Source organism: Emys orbicularis, chromosome 3 (assembly GCF_028017835.1).
Source record: "Emys orbicularis isolate rEmyOrb1 chromosome 3, rEmyOrb1.hap1, whole genome shotgun sequence".
Taxonomy (NCBI): domain Eukaryota; kingdom Metazoa; phylum Chordata; order Testudines; family Emydidae; genus Emys; species Emys orbicularis.
In genome coordinates this window covers 113,038,256-113,056,427 of record NC_088685.1, presented here as the reverse complement: position 1 = coordinate 113,056,427, position 18,172 = coordinate 113,038,256, and the positions used below count along the sequence as shown (strand labels likewise).

At 46.2% G+C, this 18,172-nt stretch overlaps 1 protein-coding gene across 1 annotated transcript in view; it reads left to right on the top strand.

Moving 5' to 3' along the window:
• Positions 1–11,825, top strand: part of SHPRH (SNF2 histone linker PHD RING helicase) — a 138,714-nt gene extending 126,889 nt beyond the window's left edge. The window contains exons 29-30 of the mRNA XM_065400525.1: positions 7,712–7,792; positions 11,385–11,825. Of these exons, the coding sequence (XP_065256597.1) occupies positions 7,712–7,792; positions 11,385–11,481 (178 nt within the window). The 3' untranslated portion in view covers positions 11,482–11,825. The remainder of the gene's footprint in view (positions 1–7,711; positions 7,793–11,384) is intronic.
• Positions 11,826–18,172: the final 6,347 nt, after the last annotated feature.

Sequence of the window (18,172 nt, the reverse complement as noted above, 5' to 3'; positions counted from 1 at the left end):
TCCATGTCTAGTTGGCAGCCAGTTTCAAGCGGAGTGCCCCAAGGGTCGGTCCTGGGGCCGGTTTTGTTTAATATCTTTATTAATGATCTGTAGGATGGTGTGGACTGCACTCTCAGCAAGTTTGCCGATGACACTAAACTAGGAGGCGTGGTAGATACACTAGAGGGTAGGGATCGGATACAGAGAGACCTAGACAAATTAGAGGATTGGGCCAAAAGAAACCTGATGAAGTTCAACAAGGACAAGTGCAGAGTCCTGCACTTAGGACAGAAGAATCCCATGCACAGCTACAGACTAGGGACCGAATGGCTAGGTAGCAGTTCTGCAGAAAAGGACCTAGGGGTCACAGTGGACGAGAAGCTGGATATGAGTCAACAGTGTGCTCTTGTTGCCAAGAAGGCTAACGGCATTTTGGGCTGTATAAGTAGGGGCATTGCCAGCAGATCGAGGGACGTGATCGTTCCCCTTTATTTGACATTGGTGAGGCCTCATCTGGAGTACTGTGTCCAGTTTTGGGCCCCACACTACAAGAAGGATGTGGAAAAATTGGAAAGAGTCCAGCGGAGGGCAACAAAAATGATTAGGGGTCTGGAGCGCATGACTTATGAGGAGAGGCTGAGGGAACTGGGATTGTTTAGTCTCCAGAAGAGAAGAATGAGGGGGGATTTGATAGCAGCCTTCAACTACCTGAAGGGGGGTTCCAAAGAGGATGGAACTCGGCTGTTCTCAATGGTGGCAGATGACAGAACAAGGAGCAATGGTCTCAAGTTGCAGTGGGGGAGGTCTAGGTTGGATATTAGGAAACACTGTTTCACTAGGAGGGTGGTGAAGCACTGGAATGCGTTACCTAGGGAGGTGGTGGAGTCTCCTTCCTTGGAGGTTTTTAAGGCCCGGCTTGACAAAGCCCTGGCTGGGATGATTTAGTTGGGAATTGGTCCTGCTTTGAGCAGGGGGTTGGACTAGATGACCTCCTGAGGTCCCTTCCAACCCTGATATTCTATGATTCTATGAGAGGCTACTGTAGCCTGTCGCGATAGGGGCGTCAACGCTGTTCCTGTTCTTTATCTTGCTTCAAGACCCTGCCACGGCACTGCTCCCGCAGGCACAGGCGTCGATCGCCGACACCTCACCATCGCAGATCCGCCCGCCGGAGCCGATCGCAGAGCAGCTGCTACTGGCGGTACCGTTCCTCCATGTCGGGATCACGGTCTCGTGGTCAGCACCGTTCCCGACACCACTGCTCCTCACGGTCCAGGGACAGCAGCAGGTCGTACGCCAGCCCGGCCTCCCTTATTAGTCATCAGTCGATTGGGACAGGCTAGTCAGGCTGAACAGCCTGCTCTACCGGTGCCACAGCAGGTACAATGGCACCAGGCTCCTTGGCCGGCACCGTGGTACCAATGGGCCCCGTGGCCCCCAACGCAGCCCCTGGTGCGGGCTCACTCGGTGGCCAGAGCCTCAGAAAGACCGTCGGCCTCCCTTTCCCAGCCTCCCAGAAAGGAGTCGGTGGGGCGTGCATCTTCGGTTCCATGCCCGGAGGGCGACCAAGTGGTGGGACCTCCGGTACCGGTGGGTACGCAGAGTACCGCTCCCGCATCCTCATCCTCCCCTGATGAGGCGATTACGACCCCTCCTCCCTCTGTTCCTCAGGAGGACTGCCCACCAGGAACTATTGAAAAGGGTGGCATCAAGCCTCAACCTTCCGGCCGAGGAGGTGGAGGAACCCTCGGACTCCCTCTTCAATGTCCTATCGGCCTCAGTACCGAGCAGGGTGGACCTCCCACTCCACAAAGGGGTGGCAAAGATTTCAAACACCTTGTGGCAAACCCTGGCTTCCTTTCCCCCCATTTTTAAGAGGGCAGAATGGAAGTACTTTGTGCCTGCCAAGGGGCATGAATACCTGTACACCCACCCTGCCCCCAACTCCCTGTTGGTCGAGTTGATCAACCACAGGGAGAGGCAGGTCCAAACAGCCCCTACTCCGAAAAATAAAGACTCAAGAAGGCTGGACTTATTTGAGAGAGGAGGTTTATTTGTCCTCGAGTTTCCTGTTAAGGGTGGTGAACCATCAGGCTCTCTTGAGTCAGTATGAGTTCAAATTGTGGGGCTCTCTACCCAAATTCGAGGACTCCCTCCAGGAGCGTAAGAATGAGTTCAAAGCTCTGGTGGAGGAGGGTACAGCGGCTGCCAGGGCAACCCTGCAGGCAGCGTTGGATGCTGCGGATACGGCTGCAAGGTCTATGGCCTCCACGGTGTCCATGAGGAGGGCGTCATGGCTCCTACTGTCTGGGCTGTCCAGTGAGGTGAAGAACTCCTTGCAAGATCTCCCGTTTGATGGCAAGGCCCTGTTTGCGGAACAGACGGACATGAAATTGCACGGCCTGAAAGATTCCCGCACTACACTTAAGACACTTGGCCTCTACGTCCCGGCTCCAGCCAGGACCAAGTTTAAGCCTCAGCAAGCTCCCACCCAGGCCACCCACTCTAAATACGAGCCCCCTTATAAAATGTCACGGGACTATAAGAAATGCTCGCAGAGGCAGTCTTGGCCTGCCCCCTAGCCTGGGTCCTCCAAAGGCAAATAGACAGGGAAATGGCGGTTTTGACGGGACGCCCGGGGCCCCCTACCAGTTCTCATCAGGGATCCACCCACAATAAAGCTTCCCTTCTCCAACCGGTTGTGTGCTTTTCTCCCGGAGTGGTCACAGCTGACTTCGGACCGTTGGGTCCTCAACACCGTCTCCCGGGGCTACACCCTCAGTTTACTTCTACCCCGCCCAACCACCCTCCACCCCATCCCTCCTGGGGGACCCCTTTCACGAGGCCCTTCTCAAGCAGGTGGGGCGGCTCCTTGGCTTAGGAGCGGTGGAAGTGGTGCCAGCGGAGTTCAAACGCAAGGGGTACTACTCCCGCTATTTCCTTATCCTGAAGGCCAAAGGGGGCATCAGGCCCATCCTGGACCTGCGAGGCCTGAACCAGTACATGATAAAGCTCAACTTTTGCATGGTCTCTCTGGCCTCCATCATCCTCTCCCTGGATCCCGGTGACTGGTACGCCGCCCTCAATCTGCAGGATGCATACTTCCACATTCATATATTTGAGGGGCACAGGCGTTTCCTCCATTTCACGGTTGGGCAGGAGCACTACCAATTTACGGTCCTCCCATTTGGCCTGTCCACTGGTCCCAGGATATTCACAAAGTGCATGTCTGTGGTGGCGGCCTCAGATCTTCCCCTATCTGGACGACTGGCTGGTCAAGGACAGCTCCCAGTCGCAGGTGCGGGATCATTTGGCACTCCTGTCCACATGCGCCACCCTGGGCTTCTTGATGAACGACACCAAGTCCACGTTAGTCCCGGTACAATGCATAGAGTTTATCAGGGCAGTCCTGGACGCGACATCGGCCAGGGCCTGCCTCCCACCGGACAGATTTGAGACCCTGAAAGGGCTTATCGACACAGTCAAAAAGTTCCCCATGACAATAGCCAGAGCGTGTCTCCAGCTCCTGGGTCACATGTCGGCATGCACATATATGGTTCGCCACTCCAGACTCAGAATGAGGCGTCTCCAGCTCTGGTTGGCCTCGGTGTTCTTCCAGGCCAGAGACAGGATGGACCAGGTCCCCACTGTGCCCGAGCCAGTGATCCCCTCCCTACAATGGTGGTCCTCCCTGGTGGAACATGCTCCACGGGGTCCCGTTTAGGGGCAGGCCCCCATCGGTGGAGCTGGTGTCCGACGCAGCGGTCCTGGGGTGGGGAGCCCATGTGGGGGACGTTCAGACCCAAGGTCTGTGGTCTGCGCAGGACATTGTCCTGCATATAACCGTCAAGGGACTCAGGGCGGTCCGGCAGGCGTGCGCGGCCTTCCGCTCACACCTGGAGGGCAGAGTGGTCAGGGTTCTCACAGACGACACGGCCTCAATGTTTTACATCAACAGGCAAGGCTGGGCCCGCTCCTCTGCCAGGAAGCTCCCAAGCTGTGGGACTTCTGTATAGCCCAAGACATTTGCCTACAGACTACCACCTACCGGGCTCCCGGAACTCACAGGCGGATCGCCTGAGCCAAGACTTCTCTCAGCACCAGTGGTCTCTACACCCAGAGGAGGTGCACTGCCTTTCCAAGAGTGGGGAACTCCCCAGGTGGACCTGTTCGCGACTCGGGAGAACCGCCGGTGTCCCCGGTTGTGCTCCGGGGGGGAACAGAGGGGGCTGGGAGTGGGCGCGATCTCTGATGCCTTCCTCCTGTCCTGGTCAGGCCAGCTTCTCTATGCCTTCCCCCCGATCCCGCTGATCGGTAAGGTTCTGGAAAAGATAAAGATGGACAGGGTCAGGGTCCTCCTGATTGCCCCAGCGTGGCCCAGGCAACATTGTTACAGGACCCTCACGAGCCTGTCAGTTGCCCTACCGTGGCTTTTGCTGTCCCTCACGAGCCTGGCAGTCCCCCCCCGCTGTGGCTGTTACCGTCCCGCCCGGACCTGCTCTCCCAGGACCAGGGCTGCCTCCTCCACCCCAACCTAGCGGCTCTCCACCTCACGGCGTGGCTGCTCAATGGTTAGGCAGGGAGGAAAGGACGTGCTTGGAAGGGTTTCAGCGCATCCTCTTGGAAAGCAGGCGATCCTCCATGCATCGAGCCTACTTGGCAAAGTGGTCCCGGTTTTCCTGGTGGGTGGCTGAGCGGGGCGTTTCCCCCATGGCTGCCCCGATCCAGCTCATTTTAGACTACCACCTTCACCTTAGAGCCCAAGGTCTGAGCCCTCGTCTGTCAAGGTGCACTTGGCGGCCATATCAGCCTTCCACCCCAGTCCTGCAGTGGGACCTGAACTTGGTACTGGCCTGGTTGACGGGTCCCCCCCTTTGAGCCGCTAGCTATGTGCTCCTGGTCACACCTTTCGTGGAAGGTAGCCTTCCTGGTGGTGATCACATCGGCTAGACGGGTCTCGGAACTGAGGGTCCTGACCTCCGCACCCCCATACACGGTATTCCATAAGGATAAGGTCCAGCTCCACCCACACCCTTTGTTCCTCCAGAAGGTGGTCTCTGCCTACCACATGGGTCAGGACATTTTCCTGCCGGTCCTCTGCCCCAAGCGTCCAGTTAGGAGCGCCGCCTCCACATGCTGGATGTGAGACGGGCTCTGGCCTTTTACCTAGAGCGGACTAAGCCATTCAGGAACTCTTCGCAGTTGTTCATCGCCTCGGCCGAACGCATGGGGGGTTGGCTGATCTCCACTCAGCGGCTCTCCAACTGGATCACCTCGTGCATCCATACCTGTTAAAACCTGGCGGGAATCCCTCCGCTGTCAATTGTAAGGGCACACTCGACTACGGCGCAAGCCTTGTCGGCTGCCTTTTTAGCCCATGTCCCCATTCAGGACATTTGCAGGGCTGCCACATGGTCTTCAGTTCACTAGTTCACTCGCATTATGCAATCGTCTTCCAGACCAGCGAGGATGCCGGGTTCGGCAGGGCTGTGCTCCGTCCCAAGAGTTTGTGAACTCCTACCCACCTCTAACAGATATAGCTTGGAATCCCCTACTGTGGAATACACATGAGCAATCACTCAAAGAAGAAAAGACAGTTACCTTTCCGTAACTGGTGTTCTTCAAGATGTGTTGCTCGTGTCTATTCCACATCCCACCCTCCTTCCCCTCTGTCAAGAAGGAACTGAGGGTGGGGGGAACGCGCAGCGCCCCTTATACCACGCCATAGAGGTGCCACTCCAGGGGTCGCTAGGGGCGCTCCCCTACAGGTACTGCTATGGGGAAAACTTCCGGTACCGGTGCACCTGGCGATCACACACACCTATTGTGGAATAGACATGAGCAACACATCTCGAAGAACACCAGTTATGGAAAAGGTAACTGTCTTTTGTGTTGTACACTTTAATAAAATAATAATGAAAATAAAATTGTAAGGAGCCTTGAGTCAAGAAGAGAGCTGTGTATAAGTTAAATGTGTAGTAAGGGCCAAATTCTGTTGTTTCACCAGCATATATCTGGAGTTACTCCAGATTTAGACCCCTACCCTGCATAGGCCTGTGCTCATGCTTATCTTTCACCCACATGAGTAGTTCTATTGACTTTATCTAGTAAATTTTACAGTAGGGCTTGAAAGAATCCCATTGACTTCAATGGACTTTGAATCAGGTTCTAACTGAGCAGTGTTTAGTGCTCTTCATTTTCTAATATAAATTCCTATTCTAAAAAAAATGTATTATCAGAAGGATCTCCAGCTATTTTCATAGATATTACCTTTTGATTTTTACTCTGCTCTGTTTCACCCGCTCAGGACCTTGAAAATTCTTTTTATTTCCCTTTAGCTTTGCTATTCTCCATTTGGCAATCAGATTTTTTTACCCTTTTTTATATGGCACATAAGCCAAAGAAAGTGTTGGTTTTCGTCTGCATTAGCGACATCAGCACAGCTCTGAAAATGAGGTTTAATTAGTCATTACCTGGAGCTCACTTTCTTGGACGGGCTCAAAAGCAACAAAGTATAAAACATTGTAGGTCCTATACAAACAATGGACTGAGTTCATTACTCAGGACCAGATTATGACTGGCCCTCATAAAAGGGGGCTCTTCAAGACAGCATGCAAGGAGCCTGTCACAATCCCTTTACTCAGGGAAGTTCAGGAGATGCTTCCTCCATATCCCCATTCCATGTGTACATCACCCCAAAGTGGGCCGGGAGAAGGCAGGACTCTTTTCCCATCCACATACTGTGCTAGTCTATGGAGCAGGCCCAGCATATGAGGGAGGAGCAGGCCACATTCCCTGACGAGGTGTAGCTGCAGGAGTGCTCCCCCTGTGTGCTGAGGAGTTACCTGGGCTGGATTAATGCATAGGTAAACCAGGCATGTCCCTGGGCTGGGGCCCCCACTTATTTATATTTATATATGCTGATACAGATTTGCACACAAACTGAAAGAACTTCACAAGATGTTGCACCACTTTGTGCCAGATCACAACACCAGTCACTAGGGTTGCCAATTTTGGTTGGATGTATTTCTGGAGATTTCATCACATGACATAATCTGTAATAAAATATTAATTCCTGGAGACTCCAGGACAACCCTGGAGGGTTGGCAATCCTACCAATCACTCAAGTAAGTGAAGTTCTTTCTGTTCATGTGCATCCCCACATAAGTGGATGAGTGGGCAGAGATATTCCTCACACACAGCTGAGGCTCATTTGCCATTTCCAAGCAAAGGGGGGGCACTGGGTAAAGAAACTACTTTATTCTCCAACAGGGTAGGGGCCCAGAAGCATATGTTTGATTGGGACCAAGTGATGAGTTAATCTGGTCCTGGGAGTTATAGAAGGAATCATGCCTCTGAGCTCCTGGGGTTGTGCTTCTCAGTCCCTAGGCAGGGTTGTGCACATAATATACATTTTGAACCCTTTTTATTGTTACTAGTAAAACTGAGAGCAGAATTTTACCCAGTGTCTATTAGGGTTTTATTTAATTATTTTTATAATCATTGAGGGCCTGATCTTGCAAAGTCGCTATTTGAGTGGTGGGAAGTGCTGAACACCCTTTACTCTCAGTAGAGGTTGCTCAGCACTTTACAGGATTGGGCCTTTAAAATCCAGAGGACACTTTCAACAAGGTTAAAATAATTTGTAGGGAGGCCAAAATTTGGGCATAAATTTCTTGACAATCTTATGACAATATGCCAGTGCTCAATTTTATTTTTTTTAAACATGCAGGCCCACCATTGTTCACAGGTTCCTGATAAAAGCAACAATAGAAGAAAGAATGCAGATGATGCTGAAAACTGTAGAGAGAAGGTAATTTTTTGTGGGGCGGGGAGCTAAAAAGCATGATAATATTGCACCAAAATGAAAGTAGTTTTCATACATACACCCTGCATTCTGTTTAAGAGGTTATTACGCTGTATTCGCTCTGTTTAAGAGGTTATTATGCTGTATTCATTATATTTGTGAAGTTTTTACTCAGTCATAAACTTTTGCTCAGCTCTGAAATGTTTTGACTAAAGTCCCAAAATGTTTTCAGCAAAGCTTTGAAAAATTGACACTTTAACCTGGATTTGGTATTCAGTGATTTGAAACTGAAACACAATGTAAATAAGTCCAGTTACTGGCCAGACATTTTAATTAAGAGACCAGAAGAGTCTCCAAGGACATGAACCATTCAGGTACATCTCTACCCCGATATAACGTGACCCAATATAACACGAATTCGGATATAACTCGGTAAAGCAGTGCTCCGGGGGGCGGGGCTGCGCACTCCGGTGAATCAAAGCAAGTTCGATATAACACGGTAAAAATTTTTGGCTCCCGAGGACAGTGTTATATCAAGGTAGAGGTGTATATGTGTGTTGAATAACCATAAATGTGAGACCAGATTCATGTCTTCAGTACTCCAATTTTACAGTAGTATAATTGCATAGAAATCAATGAAATTACACTATCATAAAACTGGACTAATGCAATGGTGAACTAGACCTAAGGTGGATAGGGTTTTTGCTATTAATAATGTTATTTAAGCATTGGACAAATTATTTGAATTTTTACATGCCAAAACATTAGAATGGTACAGATGTGTACCAGGTTAAGCTTTAAAAGCTGGTATTTGAACAAATCTTGTATTGTAATGTGATGTGGATGTTACATTTCTGGTTTACACTAGACATTTCTTTTTTCTTTCGGGGGAAAGAAACCCTTATTACCCAGGCATTTTAATTATATCTAATAGTAAGCGACTGACGTAAGCCCTGAAGCATGAGATTTAATTTCTCTTCCCAAATTTTTGCTATTAATCATGTTATTTAACCATTGGGCAAATTATTTGAATTTTTACATGCAAAAACGTTAGAATGGTACAGATGCGGAAAATTGATGAGACAATACTTTCAAAGATAAGGATGATGCCCTACCCCTCATAACCATACCCTTACCCCTCCAAACAAATACAAGATGAGAATTTCCAGTTGTATAGCATAGTAATAGTCAAGTTATGAAAAAATAAACCCTTTAACTGCACAGTTCCCTCCATTTAGTTCACAGAACCAACCTTTTGTGACTAGAAAAACTGCAGATCCAGTATAGCTGCAGAGGAGCAAAACTACTGTGTTCTGCTTCTTGCCCAAACAACAAAAACACCAGATGAGTCTTTTTATTATTTGTGGTAGTTTGGGAAGATGTACAAAGCAGGGTTTACATCAGTATCTTACTATTGGAGATCAGGATCTCATACTGGGGGCAGATTATTCCACCTTTTTCTGAAGCATATGGTTACTGGTCACTGTCAGACAGGGTCCTGGACTAGATGGAACTTGGGTCTGATCCAGTATGGCAATTCTTGTGTTCTTAATCTGAGTAGTACTGAATAATATGAACAACAGAATATCTGCTCAGACTACTTTAATTGCTTTGTCTTTAAAATTGCCTAGTGAGAAGACTTGCAAGGTGGTCTCCACATAATAAATAGGATGGTTCATGCTGCTTTGGTTGAGCATGGTAATAACCCTACCCTTCCTTAGAGAGACAAGAGGGGTGAAGTAATATCTTTTACTGGACCAACTTCTGCTGGTGAGAGATGCAAGCTAGTGAGCCTTACAGAGCTCCTCTTCTGGTCTGAGGAAGGTACTCTGGGAAAAGTGTCACAGCTAAATGCAAGGTGACACATTGTTTAGCACAAATTCTAAGGAACCATTCAAGGTGGAGTGGCCCGTTAACACCTCTGCAGTCATAAGACAAAAAGAGGGGGATAGTGGGTTACAGATTGTTGCAGTAAGCCATAAATCCAGTGTCTCTGTTCAGTCCATGATTTTTCGTGTCTAGCAGAGTTATGAATTTAAACTCTCAGATTTGTCTTTTGAAAGTGTTATGCAGGTTTCCTTTGAGGATGAGGATTGATAGGTCACATATAGTGATCATTTTGTGAAAAGTGTTCACCTACAGGTGATATGGTGTTTTTGTCTTCTATCATTTTCCTGTATGAGTTAATTTGAGATCATAGTGATTATCTGGTTTCACGCACATAGTTGATATTGGGGCATTTAGTGAAGTGGATGAGGTATACTGCATGTTGTGATGGGCACATGTAAGATCCATGGATCTTGAAATGTGTTGTGGAAAGTGTTGATCATTACAGCAGTGGAGATATGTCTACAGGTTTTGCATCTGTTGTTCTGGCAGTTGGTGTGTCCTGGTCTGTGGGGAGCTTGCTTCTGATGGTGAGCTTGGAGAGGTTGGGGGGGTTATTTGAAGGCCAGAAGTGAGGGTTTAGGATGGGGTCCCCATTGAGTATAGGTTGTAGTTGTTTTGATGATACCCCATATGGGTTCCAGTGTAGGGTGGTTTGTGACAACTAAGGGCATGCAGTCAGAGGGAGATTTATTTCTGTATTGAAGCAGGGTCTCAGGATATTTGGGTGGCCCATTCCATGATTCAATCTGCTACTCTGGTGGAGTGTCCTCGTTTGGTGAAGGCAGTTTTGAATATTAAGATATATATCCCAGACTTTCTCTTGGGAGCATATTCTGTGGTATCTGAGTGCCTGGCTGTAGATAAGAGATTTGGTGGTGTGTTTGGGGTAGATACTGGATCTTTGGAAGTAGGGGTGGTGATCTCTTTCTTGTATATGGCTGTCTGTAGGGATCCATTGTTGAAGCTGATTGTGGTGTCCAGGGGAGTTTAATGGATTGGGATTGGTTGTTGAAGTTGTGGTGGAAATCTATGAGGGAGTTTAAGCCATCTGTCCAGAGGATGAAAATATCATCAATGTGTTTGAGGTATATCCTTGGTATTGTGGTGCATTTGTCTTCTTCAAGGTGGCCCATGAAGAGGTTGGCATATGGCTGTTCCCATGGTTTGGACAAAGTGTTTGTTGTTGAATGTAAAATTGCTATGGGTGAGGATGAAATGGATAAGTTTGGGATGGATATCTGAGGGCTGTCCATCGTTTTGTAAATATTTGAGGCAGGAATCATTGTGGTCTGTAACCTACTAACCCACTCTTTTTGTCCTATCACTGCAGAGCTGTTAACAGGCCACTCTACCTTAAATGGTCCCTTTAAAATATGTACTAACTACTTATGTTGAACAATCTGTTCCACCTTGCATTTAGCTCCGTAATGTTTGGAGTACTTTTCCCCGAGCTGAAGGAGAGCTCTGTGTTCGAAAGCTTGTCTTTCTCACCACTAGAAGTTGGACCAATAAAAGATAATACCTCACCCATCTTGTCTCTCGAATACCTTGGGACCAACACGGCTACAACTACACTGTATACATACCCTTCATTGTCATCTTCCTTTGTGATGTTCACTGTAGTGTAAATATTAGACAATCTACAACTGCATGTTCTTTCTTTATTGCACAGTCTGTTCTCTAACTCTCATGCAAATTTTCCCTACAGCCACACCAGCTCTTCCATGAAACAGTCAGAAGCCTCAGTGTTGACAGTGGCTGATCTGGCAGACCTTTTCACAGAAGAAACTGAAGAACTTGAGTGAAACAACTTTGATTTGACTCAGTGAAATCAGAAGGGACATGTCTTAGTAATAGCATCTATATTAAATCAGTTGACCTGTCATAAATTCCTGTAGATGTCAAACACCCTTCTTCTGTTAGGATTGCTAGAATTAGTAAGGTTTTTAATCATGTTCATTTGATTCTGTGGCTATGTCCTTATCAGCACGTGTTTTCTGATAGCACTGGAGAGATATTGCACTTTGCACACTATACAAAACAATGGATTTTATTTCCAAAGAACATTTGAGCTGGACTTTTGAGGGTAAAATCTTGGCTCCAATGAAGTGAACGGGAGTTTTGCCACCATCTTCAATGCGGCCAGGATTTCACTCAGAGTAAAGCTTTGCTTTGGGGGAAGGGAAAGTGGAGTCAGAGAAACTGAACAGAGTATTTTGCTTCTCGGTTTTTTACTCTACAAAGCATTATTGAGTATGAATACCCTCATAGCAAGGGCTCTAGGGTTTTCAGCATTTAACTCTCAAGGATTGCACCTCTTAGTGATAACACTTAAAATAAACTCTTTACTAACTAGTTGGGTATTCATAATGCCCTTTTTAGGTATTCATGCAGATTATGTAACACCATAGAAGTTTCATTGCAAGTTAGATTTCGTGTTCACTTACTGCAGTGTTATCTTGATAAATTATGCCTTTTATATGTATATTGGTCTTGAAATAACAGTAAAAAACTGAATCAGTTGTACACATTTTTAAAAATTCTTGAAGCCATGACTACTTTACTGCTTTGCTGTAAGTATTTGGGTTCCTTTGTTATAGAATTTAAAAAAAAAATTAAGCTACCCATCATTTTATACTCATTTGGTGTCTGTGTGCTTTTCTCTTTCCCCATTCACTTCTTTTCAGAAACTATGGGCTTGTCTGCACAGTGCGCCAAAAGGGTGTGATTTGTAAAGCACACTAATGTTGTTGTGCTCTAACTGCCCTGTGTGTAGACCCTGCTTGCATTGTCTAAAAGGTACCTCGTCTTGTGGACTACATTAATGTGAACTAGGTACCTTTTAGAGCACACCTGCAGGGTCTGCATGGGGCAGTTCACACCTCCTCCTTTCCAACCCTTTCCGTGTGCCCTTCGGAACAACTCGCACCAAATTAATGCTCCCTATGTCTGCATTATTTCTTCCAGGATCATTGTTTTGTCTGCAAATATACAAAAATTTTCCTTATTTGGGCTTTTGCTCCATACAGCTGCTTTTTAGAGCAAGTACACTGTTATTTTCTCCAATGCAAATGTTGTGATAAACTAGAGGAGAAATGTTTTGGGTGGACTGAACAGCGTGATAAAGTTTGAGCTCAAAATTTACATTCCCTTAAATTGTGGTAAGGACGTGAACAGAAGAGTCTGTGAAAAGTATGATTAACTAGAAGATTCTGACTATTTCTGAATTTTAATCAGAATGCTTGTTGCTTGAAATACAAGTGTTACAAGAGCTTCTTTAGTTTTATACATGCTGACACACTGCTCTGCAAAGCATCTGTGTCAGTACACCGTGTTTTTCTTCCTTTTTTGGTTGTCTGGGACATGTAAGATGTTTACAAGAATAGCCCTCATTTATGGTACATGACCATGGGAATCCCACACTGGGAAAAAGGAGGCCAAAAAAATGACTCCTCGCCCCCCCACACGCACCCGCCCCCAGCTTGCTTAATCTCTTACAAAGAATGAGTGTATTTGGTCAATGACATTAGGGCAGATGAGTCACAATCTATTAAATAGCTACTGTAAAACTAGCTTATTGGAACTAAAGAGTGTAGATGAGTGGAAACATTTTTTTAAAGAAAAGTTTAACCCATTGTTACCCCACTGTACGTTTTTTGTGACTATAACGTTTCCTCTTTGTCTCTTTGTTTACTGCAGAAGTAAATTTTGAATTTCAATCTAAGCACTTTATATTTCCAGCTTGTTACAGCATGAACAATATCATCTGAAGACTTGGAGAGGCAGCTGCATTATTAAGTAATCATTTAGACTCACAGCTTTGTTCAAATCCCAGTCCCTGATTTATATTTTGATAAATCCCAAGCACTACATAACTGCTAGTTCCAGTGTTTTCTTCCTTCTCATTGGAGGGAGGGGGAAAAGCATAAGGCATTGCAACAAAACTGCTTGCCAGTGTTGTTACTTTATATACAAGACTGTGAAGAGGGTTTCCAGTTGGATTTAACCCTCTCAGAGGTAGTTAAGGAATAAAGAACAAACTTACTTCCCTAGCCTTCTATGGGTAAAAGAAACTATCCAAACAGAGTCCTACAGATTAAACTGTAGCTCTGGTCAGAAAAATGGCTCTCTAACAATAGCATTTTGTCTCCACAACTCCATTTCCAGTTTGTTCAGCCTACATACAAGATTTTTCCAATTGCCAACACCACATTTAAAGGGACACTCAACCCATGTCAGCTGAAAATGACCTATTTTGAAATGTTTGTTCTAGGGTGGAATTTCCTTTTGCACGAATTGCAGAATGGCCTGTGTACTTCAGAATTTTCTATATTCATGCTAAGTGCATCTCCTGTAAGCTAGATCTGCTAAGTGAGGGCCCCAATTGGGTTCATCAAGTCTCTTGCTGTTTTTCTTCCTCATTATAGGAGGCTCTGTGTATAAGTGGGGGAGGAGGGGTTGTGCTTATGGTATCATGTTCTTGGTTACCTCAACTTGCACGTGGAGAGGACCAAGGACATCAGCTTTAGACCCACGTGGAAACAATGGGTTTCTCAGAAACTGTTTCTATACCATACTCTCACAACGGGACCTTATTGTCAGCTCGGGAGTGGATATTGGAACTCTCACAAAGTGTCCTGACCTCATTGTTCAACCACCATCTCATCCCTGTGAAACTGTCCTACCTTCTTTCCACTAAGGAAATGAATCACCAAAGTCTGTCTGCCCACAAAATCTTTTGAAGCTTAAGTTTCCAGCATGCCTTAGGAAGACAATCACCCACCTAAACAGCCAAAGGGCTGATTAGCTACTAGGACAGTACAACTGCTTGACCCTTGGCCTTCTCTTTACACTAACAGATCACCATAGTTCATCAACTAACTTTGTTAGGTAAAGGCCTAGAAGCAGATGATTACAATGCAGATGGTATTCTTAACAACACAAAGACCTTCTCTGGAACTATGCCGTCTAGTAAAAGAAGCAAAGAAAAGCTATTTAATCAAGACCAGAGTGTTTTACCTGCTATCCCTTCTGGAATTTGATCCCCTCACACTCAAAGCTTGAGGTCCTGACAAACAAACCCCAATGTGCAACAGATCCTACACCACCTAAGAACTGTGCCCACTGCTACCAGAAATTATCAGCATTTCCTTCAGAGAAATAAACCTACCAACCTCCTCTGAGAAATGCAATAATCTGTTCAATCCTCTTCAACTCTTACCCTGTCTCCCCATTTCTAGGTAAAATCATTAAGGAAAGAAGGGGGGAGGAATACAATCTAAAATCGGGAAAGAACAGGTTAAAGAATATTTAGATAAATTAGATGTATTCAATTCAGCAGGGCCTGATGAAATTCATTGTAGGATATTTAAATAACTAGTTTATGACAAATGAACCTAATTTCCTTCTTTGACAGGATTACTGGCCTAGTACCTAGGTGGGAACCAGTAAATCTGATATATCCTGATTTTTAGTTAGGCTTTTGACTCAGTCCCACGTGACATTCTCATAAGCCAACCATGGAACTGGGGTTTAGATGAAGTTACTGTAAGGTGTATACACAACTGGACTATACTCAAAAAGTAGTTATCAATGAATGGTTTGCTGTCAAACTGGGAAAATGTATCTAGTGGGGCCAACGGGGTTGGTCCTGGGTCTGGTTCTATTCAGTATTTTCATTAATGACTTGGATAATAGAGTGGAGAGTATGTCTGTAAAATTTGCAGATGACATTAAGCTGGAAGATGATGCAAGCACTTTGGAGGACAGGATTCAAATTCAAAATGGCCTTGACAATTTGGGAGAATTGGTCTGAAATCAACAAGATTAAATTCAATAAAGATAAGTGCAAAGTACTTCTCTTGAGAAGGAAAAATCAGATGCATAACTACAAAATGGGGAATAACTGGCCAGGTAGTACTGCTGAAAAGGATCTGGGGATTATAGTAGATCACAAATTGAATATGAGTCCATAATGTGATGCAGTTGTGAAAAAGGGTAATATTCTGGGGTACAGTACCAGGAGTGTTGTATCTAAGATATGGAAGGTAATTTGTCCCGCTCTATTTGGCACTGGTGAGGCCTCAGATGTAGTACAGTGTCCAATTCTGGGTGCCACACTTTAGGAAAGATGTGGACAAATTAGAGTCCAGAGGAGAGCATCAACAAGGATAAAAGGTTTAGAAAACCTGACCTATGAGGAACATTTTTTTAAAATGGGGCAGATTTAGTCTTGAGAAAAGATGACTGAAGGGGAAATCATAACATTTTGTTCAAATATGTTAAGGGCTGTTCTAAAGAGGACTGTGGTCCATTGTTTTCTGTGTCCACTGAAGGTAGGACAAGAAACAAGGGGCTTAATCTGTAGCAAGGGAGGTTTAGCTTACATATTAGGAAATACTTTCTTACTAGAAGAGTAGTTAAGCTCTGGAATAGGCTTCCGAGGGAGGTTGTGGAATCCCTCTTGTTGGAAGTTTTTAATGGCAGGTGGACAAACATCTGTAAGGGTGGTATCGTAGGCACCGACTCCATAGGTACTCTGGGGCTGGAGCACCCACGGGGAAAAATTAGCGGGTGCTCCTCACCCACCGGCAGCCAAGCTCCCCCTCCTTGCCTCCTTCTCCCCCCACCCCAGTGCACCGCGTCCCTGCTCCTCCCCCTCCCTCCCAGTGCTTCCCGCCCACCCCCTAACAGCTGTTTGGCGGTGCTTAGGAGTTTCCAGGAGGGAGGGGGAGGAGGCAGGGACAGGGACTTGGGGGAAGAGGGTGGAATGGGGGTGGGGTTGTGGTGGGAAAAGGCAGGGTGGGGCGGGGACTTTGGGGAAGGGGTGGAATGGGGGTGGGGTGAGGGCAGTGCAGAGGTGGAAAGGGGCGGGCTGGGCTGGGTAGAGCACCCATCGGGCAGAGGGGAAGTCGGTGCCTATGGGTGGTCTAGGTTTATTTGGTCTTAAGGACCTCTCAAGGTCTCTTCCAGCCCCACATTTCTATGTTTAAGTTGTGACCACAAAGGTCTAGCAATGTGTGACATCTGCCACTATATCGGATGCTTCAAAAAAGCAGAGGAATGGACTTGGCCCCATCAAGCAGCTTAAATGAAGTTTCCATTTCTAAAAAGAGATAAGAACAAACATTTCCATCAAAATTAAATTGTCCTTAGTCACTTGGGACATTGTTATAGTTTATTTTATTTAGGTATTCAAGTGCTAGACACTTAAAAATACCAAGATACGTACATTACCTCCCCCACCACTTTAACCCTGAGCCATTCCTGTATAGTTCACCTTGCACAGGCATACACATATTCAACACATACAACTGTGTATAACTCTGATTGACATGGCCCTTTCCCACATCTTGCATAATATTATCTTAATAATTACAATTATTGATACTGTGCCATTGCTGTATAAGGTGTTTGGGCACACATAAGACAAGTTTGTAACCAAAAGAAACAAGCTGCAGCTAAGGAAACGGGGGGGAAAGGATGCAACATAAAAGCAACTAGACTGACATCTTTCTTGCTCCTTCTTTGATTGTGGGTTTTTGTTTGTACAGCCTGTTAAATTTTGTTGGGAGCTGAATTAGTATTTTCAGCCCAGACATGAGTACAGTGGACAAATAGTGATATATAGATCTAATGAATCTGATGTGTGAGACAAAGGGGACTGTACTTAAATCCAGCAGTAGCTTGGATTTGATGGAGACAACACTGAAATGGAGCCATGGTTCCTGGGAACGGCTTTTTCTTTATCACCTTGGTAACCTAGCTAACGTGAATGCAAAGTCTTTGCCCAGAGAGAGCTTTCAGACTCATGTACATTAACAAGGGGGCCAATTCCTGGTGACAAAAGGAGGAAGTTTGCCTAGAGGAAAGGCAAATAAGGGGGTTAATTCTTCCTCTTCCCACTTAAATCAGGCATACACTGTTACTTTACCAGCTTGTATGCAGCTGCTGTGCGTGTAGTACAGCCATAGTATCTTCTAGCTACTTCCAACACCACTGAAAGAAAGCTTAAGAATGACGGATGCAGGTGCACAGCAAGTAGCTTTTCTCTGCAATGGTTTCCTAACATCAGATCAAATCCTGCATTCTTTAGTCAATGGGGATTTAACCTGAGTAAAGAGTGTAGGATTTGTCCTTGACATTTCGTGATACCAGCCTCCCAGCTCTGTGCACTTAGGGGCTCTTTTGTATAGATGACCTGCTCCAAGATCAAAAGGGGGATCGTTAGCTGCCTTTGTGGCACTGTCCTCCAGACTCCAGGGGGAGCATATTGTAGATCTGGTCCACATCAGGAGAGAGAAAGGAAAATGGGTCAGCTGGGGGAATGCATGTTGTCCCCTCTCAGTCTCTTGGTGAGTCCCAGAAAAACCTAAACATAGCTTGGCGTTGTATTTTCATTTCTACAGAACCCTTCCAACTCCTTGGGTCTGGAAGCAGCTGTAACAAGGAGGCAACCTTGCAGCTGGTAACAAGCCAGGAGAGCCCCATTCAGCC